The sequence below is a fragment of the Lutra lutra genome, chromosome 1 (assembly GCF_902655055.1).
Source record: "Lutra lutra chromosome 1, mLutLut1.2, whole genome shotgun sequence".
NCBI lineage: Eukaryota > Metazoa > Chordata > Mammalia > Carnivora > Mustelidae > Lutra > Lutra lutra.
The window spans coordinates 124,472,609-124,488,758 of NC_062278.1; the positions used below are offsets into that span (position 1 = coordinate 124,472,609).

Genomic DNA, 16,150 nt, shown 5'->3' on the forward strand with positions numbered 1-16,150 from the left:
CATGAAACTATAGGGTAGTTTTATATGAACTTGAATTTTACTTAAGTGCAAATGTACTGTATATACTCTTGGGTCTTACTTTTTTCACTCAAATATAGGTCTGTGAGATTCATTAGTGTCATATGCAACTCTAGCTCATGTCTTTATTTAACTGACATTGTGGGAACATACCAACAATTTATTTATCTGTTTGAATGATGGCAGAAATTTTCACTATTTCCAGGTTTTAGCTATCATTAATAAACCTGCTATGAACATTCTTATATGTGTCTTTTGGTAAACATATGTGCCCAACTTCATTATCTTTAGAGTGGAATTGGTGAGTCATAGAATAAGCACATTTATACCTGTAGTATATACTACCTAACAGTTTTGCAGAGTGGTTATCCCAGTTAACATTGCCATCAGCTCTGTTTATCTACATTCTTGCCGTTGCGTGCTGTCATTGGTCTTTTAGCCATTCTGGTAACTGTGTAATGGTACCTCAGTCCTTATTTATTTATTTATTTATTATTGTGTTATGTTTAGATTACGGAATATTTAGATTTAGTTTAGATTTCTAAACTGAAGCAATCTGACCTTCTTCTATTTAGACTGTTTTCATGTGGACGATAGCCCAGAATCTAGAGCCCTAGATCATTCTAGTTGTTAGGGTGCAGCTTAATAGTTGGTGTCCTGAGTTACATCTTGGTTCAGGTTAACAGATGTGAGCACTGATCTGTGGATACTAAAAGCAGGTATGAAACCATGTAGGTGTATCTGATGGAGCCCTTGTTATTTATTTTCATAGGCTGAGCGTCAGGCTATCAACACAACAGTCCAAGGTTCGGCAGCTGATATTGTTAAAATAGCCACAGTTAATATTCAGAAGCAGTTAGAGACCTTCCGCTCAACCTTCAAGTCACATGGTCATCGGGAGAGTATGCTCCAAAGTGACAGAACAGGTTTGTTCATAAATGAGAACCCTGCTATAATGTAGTGAGATTAATTGTATCAGAAAAGAAAAAGGGAAGCATTTTACTCATTATTTTTCATCAGTTTTCAAATGTTTTGGTCTCATGATGTCTTTACATTCTCAGAATTACTAAGGGTCCCAAAGAACTTTTCTTTATGTAGTTTATGTATACTAATATTTACCATATTAGAAATTTAAACAGGAAATTCAAAAACATATATTAACATTTGAAAATAATAAACTCACAATATGTCAACATATTTCTAGAAGAGACATACATATACATTGCAGAGAATAATATAGTCAGTCACACAGATATAAAGATGTTCTCTTACATACAAAAATATATAGATATAAAGACTTGCCCATCACATGAGGATTATTAATTTTATTGTCTTACCTCCCCCCATAATATCTAAGGCTACTCATTCAACATTTTTTGTATGGTTATCAGTGTGCACACACACACCACACTCATACCACATAAAATGCATTCTCTCTCTTTATAGGGAGAATAAGTGATCAAACTAATTTGGGTGATAATACTATACTGTGTGCTTAAGGGGATTTGGAAATAGAAGTTATCAACCTCTTTTAAGTTTAAAATCAAAGGGAAGATGTGATCTGTGGCTGAAATATTTACAGAACTGTTCACAGCAGAGTGATGCGGGGCCAGAATGAGGATATGGACAATAACCGCTTTTGGAGTGGGTGGAAGGCAATGTGGGTATGTCCCTGAGGATCACGTCCTGGGCTTGTGCTGGGTTAAAGGTAGTGGTAGGTCAGCTGAGCCCAAGGAAGCAGCCCACACAGGAAGCAGGAGGATCATAGCATTTGGGATCAGAAGCCAAAGCACAACAGGAAATCCAGAGGATGGAGGTATGGTGACTGGAAAGCAGAAAAGCGTCCTGATAACCAATGATGTGAGCTAAGTGGGGCCTGGTGAGGCAGAGCAGATTTTAGTCAGCTGGCAAACAGATAGATGCACAGCATTTGTGGCCCTGGGATGGAAGCAGCTTGCCACAGCCTCATCTGTATTTGCTCTCTTACCCTGTAAGAACTACCTGTGAATAAATTTGGGCTGCAGATTATGACAGCTGAAGAGCCCTCTCTGAGGGAAGCACCAGATATAAGGAAGATCATGTTTGTGCTGCCTGGAACTATCAGTGGGAAATTTGGGTGGCAGAGAAGAAGGACTGCTCTGAGATATGGGGAAATGATTAAGGGCAGTTACTCTAAAGTAACCTTATCTTAGTGATTAGTGGGGCATAATCTGTACCAGTAGGCCCAGCTTGTTAGGAGATGTAACTAAGTCTGATACAGTGGAGTTATAGGGTCTTTTGAGAATATGCTGAAAGATCACTCCACAGAAACATGTACAGATACAGACTCTAACACATAACTTGAAGTAGTCTCTGAAGTCCTCATTTGGACCCTGGGTTTATAATTACTTATTTGTTGCATGTGGTCCAATTGGTAAAACCCCAGTTCTACCACAGTGACACTTCTGGCCATAAGAAGATATCAGGGAGTGTCCTTATAAACTGCCTAAAGACAATACCAGCTCACTTTCCTGGGGCAGGGATCAGGCCCCTTACTACTCTGGTGCTATTATTTAGAGAAGTTGGTAGTAAAGGCGCCATGGAAAGTGAAGATGTTGGTTGTTTATAGGAAATAAGTTAGATGATGTCTTTTGGAGAAGAGTTCTTCAAACTCCATTTACTGACTTCTTTGTTATGTTCCTCCTTTCTGGGAGGAAGCTGGTAGAGTTTTGAGTTTACCTGATAGGTGGAAAGTCAGCAAGTGGATACTTTCCTAATAGTTCTAAATCTTATATATCTTAATCACTTAATTAAAATTCTCCCGTTTCTCAAAATCCCTAAAAACAAACGAACAAAAAAACCTATTCTATAGCACGGTGACATGCTGATCAGTTTTCCTACTTTTTTCATGGGGTAGGATTGTTACCAAAGAGAAAACTACAAGGGATGTTCTCCCCAATCAGAGGAGGTTTCTTCGTCCTTCAACTCCATGATGAGCTCTTATATGAAGTGGCAGAAGAGGATGTTGTTCAGGTATTTTTGCAGGGTTTGCGTCCATTTCATAGAACACTAAGATGCTGAAGGTCAAGTTAAGGTGCATGAGGTTTCTGGAACCCTTCCCTGGAACCCCAGGATGGCTACATAAATGTTGAGTCCATAAGGGTAGAGAAAGAGCTAAGAGTGCTCCATTTCATATTCATTTTTAAAGAAACTTTTTTGATGCAAGGCTGTTTTTGTTTGGGAGAAGTTAGATGAGAATCTTGCCCTGAGGGTTTAAAAACTGAGCATTCTCACTGAAACTGGCAGAGCTCCTGCTCATCAGTATAGACAAGTTTAGAATGCCTATTTCTTTTTGGATTTTGAGTTTTAAGAACCATGAGGTGAAAAGCTGCAGTCTGGCTTATCACCTCAGTGGTGGGTTGGAAAACATTCTTCGATTGGGAAAAGAGTTTGTTAACCTATTTTTTTTTTTTTCTTTTTTTGCAGGTAGCTCAGATTGTCAAGAATGAAATGGAAAGTGCCATAGAACTTTCTGTGAAACTGAAAGTGAGAGTGAAAATAGGTGCAAGCTGGGGAGAGCTGAAAGACTTTGATGTGTAATTGTATAGATGATGAAGTCCTTGTTGGGAAGCCTGGTGTAGGTACAACCACGTGGAAGAGAGATTACCCTTTCACGTATTTCAGGAAGACCAACTCTCAAGTCTTGATGGATGTGGAATAGTGATGTTAGTGAGAGTTTCAAAATGTATGTCAGACTTTATTCTCTGTAGTGTGAAGAAACTTTTTTTGAGGCAAAATACCAAGTTTAATGATTGTATTCCCTCTCAAAGAGGGACTGAAATCGCCTTTTCCAGCTCTTTGTGGCTCTAAACGGGTTCAGAACACGTGATTGAAATATGCACTTAGCACTTTGGCTCTCATCTGTGTGAAGCATGAAGACTGTGGAGCTGCTGTCTCGGGGCATTTCCAGCCCTGTGCATCACACTTGTGATGCAGACCCCAGCAGGAACCATAGGCAGATAGAGATTTAGTTTCTCATAAACTACCACAGTTAGGCATTGTGTGTGATTTTTTTTGTCCAATATTAATTTAAGACTGCCAGAATCGTCTTTGTAAGCAGCATTGGCTAATAAATTCTGAAGTCTGTAAAGTGGTATGCTTGATAAGGATGTCATCCAGGAATGGATTTTCATGAAATGGTGTTTCTTCTCCTTTTCCCTCCTCAATTCATACAATGAATATATTTGCAATACTTAGATATTATAAAATAAGCTATACCTCTTCAAGAGGTATCCTGTTCTGTAAGATCAGAAGTTTATACTGCAGTTTAATACAATAATGCCAAAGAAGGAAGACACCTCCATATCCATCTCTTAGTGCCCCTTTCTGTGTTTGTGGTGTGGTGAGAATACCCATGCTAAAGAGATGATATTTTGTAATTCTAATCAAAGGTGTATTACTGACTTTCTTGCTATTGAAATAAAAGAATTTATGAGAAATTTATATCAGTATTTCAGTTTTTTAAATTGTGTTTCATCTAAGAGTTTCCAAAAGCTGAGTTCCTAGTTATTTATTCTAGGGTTTGCATTGTTAAGTAGGTTCAGCAATGTCTGTGCACATAGGAAATGTTTCTTATTTCATAATCAGTTATCAGAAAAGTTCTTTTATGTTTATTAACCAGAAATTTAAAAAAAAAACAGTTGCTTTATAAACAAAGGATAATACACTATTAGTACTTGCATTTTAGTGCACAAAATACTCAGACATGTTTTTTGGGGGGTGAGGGGGAGTAAGCAGAAGATGGCAAAGATAAGAGGGAAGTTATATCATTATTTCTTGAGTTTTTTTTTCCATATTTACCTATACCATGTTTCTCAGAGAGAAAAGCTGTAGTGCTGTCAGTATTGAGATCCAGCACAAGAAAAGGCTCTTCTCTTCTTCTCTAAACATGAGTGCAGACATATAGGTCATTTCCACCTGATCTTCTGCAGCAGTGGCTCTGGATGTGTAATCCTACGCATCTTCTCATCCTTCTGACTTATCAGCTGGACTTAAAACAGGCAGCCCTTGCTATGAATGATTAAGTTATACGCAAATTCCAGTTACCATGGTTTACTTAAATAAGGCTAGTGCCCCTAATCGCAGAATTCAAATTTCAGTTCTCATGGTATATTATCTGAGTAACTGCAGCAAGTTCACACTTTATTGGTAGCTCTTCAGTCCACAAATCATGATGTAAATAACAGATGAGCACTCTGGTAAGCAGAATAATTCCCCCCATCCTCATCCTAATCCCCGAGATCTGCAACCATGTTCTATTACATGTTAAAAGGGACATTGCTGAGGTGATTAAGGTGGAGATCTTGAGATGGGGAAATTATCTAGGTGGTTCCAATATAAACACATTGGTCCTCATAAGGGGAAGGCAGATGGTCAGAATCAGGAGGATGGTGAAGATGTTAGATTGATATTCGAAGAAGTTGCACTGCTGACTTTAAAGATGGAGGAAGGGACCATCAGCCAAGGAATGCAGGCAGTCTCTGGAAGCTGGAAAAGGCAATGGAATAGATGTGGATTCTCCCCCTACAACCTCCAGAAGTGACGCAGCCCTGCCAACGCCTTGTCTTCAGCCTAATAAGTTTATGTCGGACTTCTGACCTTCCAAACTGTAAGATAATAATCAGTGTTGTTTGTTTTTCAGTTTTATTGAGATATAATCAACACACAGCACTGTATAAGTTTAAGGTGTACACCATAATGACTTGACTTATATATATTGTGAAATGATTATCAAAATAAGTTAACATCCATCACCTCCTTTGGATACAAAAAAAAAATAGTTTTTTCCCTTGTGATGAGAACATTTAGAATTTACTCTCTTAGCAAATTTCAGCTATACAATCCATTAGTGTTAGCTATAGTCATCATGTTGTATATCACATCCCCAGTGCCTATTTCTCTTGTAACTGGAGGTCTGTACCTTTTGAACCATCTTGTCTAACTCTCCCCTTCTCCTACACTTGACCTCTGGTAACCACATATCTGATCTCTTTTTCTATGAGTTTGTTTGTTTTTTTAAAGATTTCACATATAAGTGAGATCATACAATATTTGTCATTCTCTGTATGATTTATTTCACTTAGCGTTATTCCCTCAAGGGCCATCCATATTGTCTCAAATGGCAGAATTTTCTTTTTTTTTTTTATGGCTAAATATTCCATTGAATATATAGTCCACATTTCTTTATATATTCATCCACCAATGGACATATAGTTTATTTACATATCTTGGTTATTGTAAATGATGTTAACAGAGGGGCACAGATACCTCTTTCATAAGTGTTCCCGTTTCCTTCAGGTAAATATCCAGGGGTGGAATTACTAGATCACATGGTAGTCCTATTCTTAATTTTTTCAGAAACCTTCGTACTGGTTTCCACAGTGACTGCACCAGTTTGCTTTCCCAGAGAAGAGAAGAACAACAGCAATTCTAGAAACAGAAAACCAACCACTTTCTGAAAGGTAGGACTGGCGGAGAAGTGAATCCAAAGCGACAGGAAGATAGACCGTGGGGGGAGGGGCCAGCTCCCGACAAGCGGTGGAGCAATGGAGCACAAAATCGGGACTTTTAAAAGTCTATTCTGCTGAGGGACATCGCTCCAGAGGCTAAACCGGGGTGAAGCCCACATGGGGTCAGCATGGCCTCAGGTCCCGCAGGGTCACAGAAGGATCGGGGGTGTCTGAGTGTCACAGAGCTTACAGGTATTAGAATGGGGAAGCCGGCTATAGAGACAGAACCGAGGAGTGAGCTCTCAGGTCGGGGTTACCTTGAACCGGTCGCAGGCTTGGTGAGCTTGGAGCACGGCCGGAGGCCAGGGAGATGGGGGCGATTGGGCGCTGTTCTCTGAGGGTGCACTGAGGAGTGGGGCCCCAGGCTCTCGGCTCCACCAGGCCAGAGACTGGGAGGCCGCCATCTTCATTCCCGTCCTCCGGAACTCTACGGAAAGCATTCAGGGAACAAAAGCTCCCGAAAGCAAACCTGAGCTGATTACTCAGCCAGGCCCCTGGTAAGGGCGGTGCAATTCCGCCTGGGGCAAAGACACTTGAGATTCACTACAACAGGCCCCACCCCCAGAAAATCAACAAGAAATCCAGCCAGGACCAAGTTCACCTACCAAGGAGTGCAGGTTCAATACCAAGGAGAGCAGCGGAATTCCAGAGGAGGAGAAAGCAAAACACGGAACTCATGGCTTTCTCCCCATGATTCTTTAGCCTTGCAGTTAAGTTAATTTTAATTTTTAATTTTTTTTTGTTTTCAATTTATTTTTCTCTTCTTCTGCCAAATTTTTTTTAACTTTTACCCTTTTCTTTTTTAACGTTTTTTAACCAGATTATCTTTTATATATATATATATATACATATATGTGTATATATATATATATATATATATATATATATTTATATCTTTTTTATATTTTTTCTTTATTCGTTTTCTTTTTTTAAAATTGTTTCTTAATTTTTTTTTTTCTTTCTGAACCTCTTTTTATCCCCTTTCTCCCCGTTCACGATTTGGGATCTCTTCTGATTTGGTTAAAGCATATTTTCCTGGGTTTATGGCCACCCTTTCAGTACTTTACTTGCTCCTTCATGTACTCTTATCTGGACAAAATGACAAGGCAGAAAAATTCACCACAAAAAAAAGAACAAGAGGCAGGACCAAAGGCTAGGGACCTAATCAATACACACATTGGTAATATGTCAGATCTAGAGTTCAGAATGACGATTCTCAAGGTTCTAGCCGGGCTAGAAAAAGGCATGGAAGATATTAGAGAAACCCTCTCAGGAGATATAAAAACCCTTTCTGGAGAAATAAAAGAACTAAAATCTAACCAAGTTGAAATCAAAAAAAGCTATTAATGAGGTGCAATAAAAAATGGAGGCTCTCACTGCTAGGATAAATGAGGCAGAAGAAAGAATTAGCGATATAGAAGACCAAATGACAGAGAAGAAAGAAGCTGAGCAAAAGAGGGACAAACAGCTACTGGACCACGAGGGGAGAATTCGAGAGATAAGTGACACCATAAGATGAAACAACATTAGAATATTTGGGATTCCAGAAGAAGAAGAAAGAGAGAGGGGAGCAGAAGGTATATTGGAGAGAATTATTGGAGAGAATTTCCCCAATATGGCAAAGGGAACAAGCATCAAAATCCAGGAGGTTCAGAGAACCCCCCTCAAAATCAACAAGAATAGGTCCACACCCCATCACCTAATAGTAAAATTTACAAGTCTTAGTGACAAAGAGAAAATCCTGAAAGCAGCCCAGGAAAAGAAGTCTGTAACATACAATGGTAAAAATATTAGATTGGCAGCAGACTTATCCACAGAGACCTGGCAGGCCAGAAAGAGCTGGCATGATATATTCAGAGTACTAGAAGAGAAAAACATGCAGCCAAGAATACTATATCCAGCTAGGCTATCATTGAAAATAGAAGGAGAGATTAAAAGCTTCCAGGACAAACAAAAACTGAAAGAATTTGCAAACACCAAACCAGCTCTACAAGAAATATTGAAAGGGGTCCCCTAAGCAAAGAGAGACCCTAAAAGTAGTAGATCAGAAAGGAACAGAGACAATATACAATAACAGTCACCTTACAGGCAATACAATGGCACTAAATTCATATCTCTCAATAGTTACCCTGAATGTTAATGGGCTAAATGCCCCAATCAAAAGACACAGGGTATCAGAATGGATAAAAAAACAAAACCCATCTATATATTGCCCACAAGAAACTCATTTTAGACCTGAAGACACCTCCAGGTTTAAAGTGAGGGGGTGGAAAAGAATTTACCATGCTAATGGACATCAGAAGAAAGCAGGGGTGGCAATCCTTATATCAGATCAATTAGATTTTAAGCCAAAGACTATAATAAGAGATGAGGAAGGACACTATATCATACTCAAAGGATCTGTCCAACAAGAAGATCTAACAATTTTAAATATCTATGTCCCTAACATGGAGGAGCCAGCTATATAAACCAATTAATAACAAAATCAAAAAAACACATCAACAATAATACAATAATAGTAGGGGACTTTAACACTCCCCTCACTGAAATGGACAGATCATCCAAGCAAAAGATCAACAAGGAGGCCTTACATGACAACAACAAAGGCCTTAAATGACACACTGGACCAGATGGACATCACAGATATATTCAGAACATTTTACCCCAAAGCAACAGAATACACATTCTTCTCTAGTGCACATGGAACATTCTCCAGAATAGATCACATCCTCAGTCCTAAATCAGGTCTCAACCGGTATCAAAAGATTGGGATCATTCCCTGCATATTTTCAGACCACAATGCTCTGAAGCTAGAACTCAATCACAAGAGGAAATTTGGAAAGAACCCAAATACATGGAGACTAAACAGCATCCTTCTCAAGAATGAATGGGTCAACCAGGAAATTAAAGAAGAATTGAAAAAATTCATGGAAACAAATGATAATGAAAACACAACGGTTCAAAATCTGTGGGACACAACAAAGGCAGTCCTGAGAGGAAAATATATAGAGGTACAAGCCATTCTCAAGAAACAAGAAAGCTCTCAGGTACACAACCTAACTCTACACCTAAAGGAGCTGGAGAAAGAACAAGAAAGAAAGCCTAAACCCAGCAGGAGAAGAGAAATCATAAAGATCAGAGCAGAAATCAATGAAATAGATACCAAAAAAAAAAAAAAAAACAAAAAAAAAAACCCAATAGAACAAATCAATGAAACTAGGAGCTGGTTCTTTGAAAGAATTAATAAGATTGATAAGCCCCTGGGCAGACTTATCAAAAAGAAAAGAGAAAGGACCCAAATAAAGAAAATCATGAATGAAAGAGGAGAGATCACAACTAACACCAAAGAAATACAATCAATTATAAGAACATACTATGAGCAACTCTACACAAACAAATTTGACACTCTGGAAGAAATGGATGCATTCCTAGAGACATATAAACTACCACAACTGAACCAGGAAGAAATAGAAAGCCTGAACAGACCCATAACCAGTAAGGAGATTGGAAGAGTCATCAAAAATCTCCAAACAAACAAAAGCCCAGGGCCAGATGGCTTCCCAGGGGAATTCTACCAAACATTTAAAGAAGAATTAATTCCTCTTCTCCTGAAACTGTTGCAAAAAATAGAAATGGAAGGAAAACTTCCAAACTCATTTTATGAGGCCAGCATCCCCTTGATCCCAAAACCAGACAAGGATCCCATCAAAAAAGAGAACTACAGACCCATATCCTTGAGGAACACAGATGCGAAAATTCTCACCAAAATACTAGCCAATAGGATTCAACAGTACATTAAAAGGATTATTCACCACGACCAAGTGGGATTTATTCCAGGGCTGCAAGTTTGGTTCAACATCTGCAAATCAATCAATACGATACAACACATTAATAAAAGAAAGAACAAGAACCATATGATACTCTCCATAGATGCTGAAAAAGCATTTGACAAAGTACAGCATCCCTTCCTGATCAAAACTCTTCAAAGTGTAGGGATAGAGGGCACATACCTCAATATTATCAAAACCATCTATGAAAAACCCACCGCAAATATCATTCTCAATGGAGGAAAACAGAAAACTTTTCCGCTAAGGTCAGGAACACGGCAGGGATGTCCATTATCACCACTGCTGTTCAACATAGTACTAGAAGTCCTAGCCTCAGCAATCAGACAACAAAAGGAAATTAAAGGCATCCAAATCGGCAAAGAAGAAGTCAAACTACCACTCTTCGCAGATGATATGATACTATATGTGGAAAACCCAAAAGACTCCACTCCAAAACTGCTAGAACTTGTACAGGAATTCAGTAAAGTGTCAGGATATAAAATCAATGCACAGAAATCAGTTGCATTTCTCTACACCAACAACAAGACAGAAGAAAGAGAAATTAAGGAGTCAATCCCATTTACAATTGCAACCAAAACTATAAGATACCTAGGAATAAACCTAACCAAAGAGGCTAAGAATCTATACTCAGAAAACCATAAAGTCCTCATGAAAGAAATTGAGGAAGACACAAAGAAATGGAAAAATGTTCCATGCTCCTGGATTGGAAGAATAAATATTGTGAAAATGTCTGTGCTACCTAAAGCAATCTACACATTTAATGCAATTCCTATCAAAATACCATCCATTTTTTTCAAAGAAATGGAACAAACAATTCTAAAACTTATATGGAACCAGAAAAGACCTCGAATAGACAAAGGAATATTGAAAAAGAAAGCCAAAGTCGGTGGCATCACAATTCCGGACTTCAAGCTCTATTACAAAGCTGTCATCATCAAGACAGCATGGTACTGGCACAGAAACAGACACATAGATCAATGGAACAGAATAGAGAGCCCAGAAATAGACCCTCAACTCTATGGTCAACTAATCTTCAACAAAGCAGGAAAGAATGTCCAATGGAAAAAAGACAGCCTCTTCAATAAATGGTGTTGGGAAAATTGGGCAGGCACAGGCAGAAAAATGAAATTGGAACATTTCCTTACACCACACACGAAAATAGACTCAAAACGGATGAAGGACCTCAATGTGAGAAAGGAATCCATCAAAATCCTTGAGGAGAACACAGGCAGCAACCTCTTCGACCTCAGCCACAGCAACATCTTCCTAGGAATATCGCCAAAGGCAAGGGAAGCAAGGGCAAAAATGAACTATTGGGATTTTATAAAGATCAAAAGCTTTTGCACAGCAAAGGAAACAGTTAACAAAACCAAAAGACAACTGACAGAATGGGAGAAGATATTTGCAAACGACATATCAGATAAAGGGCTAGTGTCCAAAATCTATAAAGAACTTAGCAAACTCAACACCCAAAGAACAAATAATCCAATCAAGAAATGGGCAGAAGACATGAACAGACGTTTCTGCAAAGAAGACATCCAGATGGCCAACAGACACATGAAAAAGTCACTCGGCATCAGGAAATACAAATCAAAACCACAATGAGCTATCACCTCACACCAGTCAGAATGGCTAAAATGAACAAGTCAGGAAATGACAGATGCTGGCGAGGATGTGGAGAAAGGGGAACCCTCCTACACTGTTGGTGGGAATGCAAGCTGGTGCAACCACTCTGGAAAACAGCATGGAGGTTCCTCAAAATGTTGAAAATAGAACTACCCTATGACCCAGCAATTGCACTACTGGGTATTTACCCTAAAGATACAAACGTAGTGATCCGAAGGGGCACGTGCACCCGAATGTTTATAGCAGCAATGTCTACAATAGCCAAACTATGGAAAGAATGTAGATGTCCATCAACAGATGAATGGATAAAGAAGATGTGGTATATATACACAATGGAATACTATGCAACCATCAAAAGAAATGAAATCTTACCATTCGCGATGACGTGGATAGAACTAGAGGGTATCATGCTTAGCAAAATAAGTCAATTGGAGAAAGACAACTATCATATGATCTCCCTGATATGAGGGAGAGGAGATGCAACTTGGGGGGTTAAGGGGGTAGAAGAGTAAATGAAACAAGATGGGATTGAGAGGGAGACAAACCCTAAGTGACTCTTAATCTCACAAAACAAACTGAAGGTTGATGGGGGGAGGCGGGTTGGTAGGGGGGGTGGGGTTATGGACATTGGGGAGGATGTGTGCTATGGTGAGTGCTGTGAAGTGTGTAAACCTGGCGATTCACAGACCTGTACCCCTGGGGATAAAAATATATGTTTATAAAAAATAAAAAATTTAAAAAAATGAAATGCAACATTTCTCTGTATATTGACTTTGTATCCTGCAGCTTTACTGAATTTATTTATTTTACTTTACTCAGATTCTTTTATTTGTTAATAAAACAATTTATTTTTTAGGTGGACTCCTTAGGGATTTCTGCATATAATATGTCATCTGCAAATAGTGACCATTTTCTTTTCCTATTTAGATTTCATATTATATATGTGTGTGTGTGTGTCTAAATCATTTAGCAAGGGTTTTCAATACGTTGATGTATGGAAGTGGTAAGAGTGGGCATCTTTATCTTGTTCTTGCTGGTAGTGGGAATATGTTTAGCATTTCACCCTCAAGTATAACATCAGCTGTGGGCTGTTCATATAGGGCCTCTGTTTGGATGAGGTATGTTCCCTCAGTACCCAGATGGTTTAGAGTCTTTATCGTAAATGGATATCAAATCTTGTCAAGTGTTCTTTCTGCATCTATTATAATAATCTTAAGATTTTTATCTTTTATTTTGTTAAGGTGGTGTGTGCTATTGGTAGATGTGCAGGTGTGGAAACATCCTTGCATCCCTGGAATAGATCCCACTGGATCATGTTGTGTGATTCTCCTGATTGATTGTCGAATTAATGTTGCCTATAATTTGTTGAGGATTTTTGCATCTCTGTTCATGAGGGATATTGGCCTTTCCTTTTCTTGTAGTATCCTTGTCTTGTTTTGGTAGCAGGGTACTGCTGCCTTCATGAAATGAGTTTGGATGTATGCCCTTCTCTGCTTTTATAAAAACAGTTTGGGAAGGGTTGGTATTAATCCTTTTTCTACCATCTGGTTGAACTCCTCACTGAAAAACTGTCTGGTCTGGGGCATTTGTTTCCTGGGAGGATTTGATTATTGATTCTATCTTTTTACTAGTGATCAGTCTGTTCAGATTTTTTTTCCCTTATGGTTCATTCTAGGTTGTTGTTAGGAACTTATCCATTTCTTCTAGGTTGTCCAAGGTGTTGGCCTCTACTAACTCATAGTACTCTCCAACGATCCTTTGTATTTTCATGATATTCCTTATAATAGCTCAAGTTTCTTTCTTTTTTTTTAAGTTTTTCACATTTTTAATTTATTTATTTTTATTTTTTTTAATTTTATTATTTTTTTTTAATTTTTTATTTTTTCAGCATAACAGTATTCATTATTTTTGCACCACACCCAGTGCTCCATGCAATCCGTGCCCTCTACAATACCCACCACCTGGTGCCCCCAACCTCCCACCCCCCACCCCTTCAAAATTCTCAGATCGTTTTTCAGAGTCCATAGTCTCTCATGGTTCACCTCCCCTTCCAATTTCACATTTTTAATTTAAATTCAGTTAGCCAAGTTATAATTTTTGATGTAATGGTCAATGATTCATTACTTGCATGTAACTCCCAGGGCTCATTACCACATGTCCAGTCCTATCACCCCACTACCCATCACCCCACTACCCTGCCCCCAACCTACCTCTCCTCCAGTTTGATTCCTGTGATTAAGAGTCTCTCATAGTTTGTCTCCCTCTCTGATTCCTTCCCATTTAGTTTTCCATCCCTTCCCCTGTGGTCCTCCACACTATTCCTTGTGTTCCACATATGAGTGACACCATATGATCATTGTTGTTCTCTGCTTGACTGATTTCATTTAGCGTAACCCTGTCCAGTTCCATCCATGTCAATGCAAATGGTGGGCATTTGTCCCTTTTGATGGCCTTGTAAAATTCTATGGTATGTATGTACCACATCCTCTTTATCCATTCCTCTGCTGAAGGAAATCTCAGCTACTTCCACAGTTTGGCTCTTGTGGACATTGCTGCTGTGAATGTTGTGGATCATGTGTCCCTTTGTTTTACTGCATCTGTATCTTTGGAGTAAATACCCAGGAGTGCAATTGCTGGGTCATAGGGCACCTCTCTTTTAACTTTTTGAGGAACCTGCATGCTGTTTTCCAGAGTGACAGCACCAGCTTGCATTCCCACCAACAGTATAAGAGGGTTCCCCTTTCTCCACATCCTCGCCAACAGTTGTTGTTTCCTGTTCTGTTAGTTTTAGACTTTCTAACTGCTGGAAGGTGGTATCTCATTGTGGTTTTGAATTCTCTGATGAGAATTGATGTGGAACATTTTTCATGGACTGTTGGCCATTTGTGTGTCTTCCTTGGAGAAGTGTCTCTTCCTGTCTTCTGCCCATTTCTTGAGTGGTTTCTTTGTTTCTTGGGTGTTGAGTTTGAACAGATCTTTGTACATCTTGGATACCAGACCTTTATCTGTCATGCCATTTGCAAATATCTTCTCCCATCCTGTAGGTTGCCTTTTAGTTTTGTTAATTGTTTCCTTTGCTGTGCAGAAGCTTTTACTTTGATGGAGTCCCAGTAGTTCATTTTTGCTTTTTTCCCCTGCCTTTAGAGACATGTCTTGCAAGAAGTTGCAGTGCCCAAGGTTGAAGAGGTTGTTGTCTGTGTTCTCCAGGATTTTCATGTGAGTCAGGAATCAATTATCTTTCTTTCCTGATTGTATTTGAATACTCTCTCTTTCTTGGTGAGTCTAGCTAAACATTTGTCAGTTTGGTTTATCTTTCCAAAAAAGGCAGCTCATATTTTCATTTTCATTGATCTCTTGTCTTTTTAGTGTCTGTTGGATTTATTTCCACTTTCTCTTTTGTTATTTCCTTCTATCTACTGATTTGGGGCTTTGCTCCTCCCCACTTCTTTCCTGTATATATTAGGTTGGTTATTGGAGAGCTTTTAGATGGATTGATGAGGACCTAAATTTCTATGAACTTCCCCCTTAGAGCTACTTTGGCTGCATCCCATAACTTTTCATAGATTCTCTTTTTCATTTGTCTCAAGGTACTTTTATATTTTCTTTTGAATTCTTATTTGACTGTTGTTGTTTACTAGCATGTTGTTGAATTTCCACATATTCGTGAGTGTCCCATTTTCTTCTTCTGGCTGATTTCTACTTTCATACTGTTGTGGTTGGACAAGTTTTGAACCAGAGCATGAAGGGAGCATTCAATTTAAAGGTTAGTTTCCTGGGGTATTTTCTGAGGGCAGACCACGACTTCCATGGGGACAGAGGAAGATTTTGTGAGACTCGGGGGGAGGTGGTCAACCCTTGTTAGAATTACTGATTACTACCATGACAGCTATGTACCGCTGTTCACACTGTAGCCCAGATGCACATGTACTTCCTTCAAAATATTTTCCAGGAGGTGCAGGGTGACCTTCTCTAACAGAAAGGTGCCATGTCATTCATGGCATGGCCCCAAGTCATAATCTAGGATGTATGGTAAATTGGGGGATCAGAACCCGACTTTCTGTTGGAATCAACAGGAAAAGGGCATGGTGAGTTTCATGACAGTAGCCAAAG

General features: G+C 39.0%; 1 protein-coding gene across 4 annotated transcripts in view; it reads left to right on the forward strand.

The window, feature by feature from the left end:
* Nucleotides 1–4,491, forward strand: part of POLQ (DNA polymerase theta) — a 137,169-nt gene extending 132,678 nt beyond the window's left edge. For all 4 annotated transcript variants that reach the window (XM_047735589.1, XM_047735595.1, XM_047735592.1 and 1 more), the window contains 3 exons: nucleotides 791–944; nucleotides 2,915–3,030; nucleotides 3,484–4,491. In XM_047735589.1, the coding sequence (XP_047591545.1) occupies nucleotides 791–944; nucleotides 2,915–3,030; nucleotides 3,484–3,597 (384 nt within the window). In that variant the 3' untranslated portion in view covers nucleotides 3,598–4,491. The remainder of the gene's footprint in view (nucleotides 1–790; nucleotides 945–2,914; nucleotides 3,031–3,483) is intronic.
* Nucleotides 4,492–16,150: the final 11,659 nt, after the last annotated feature.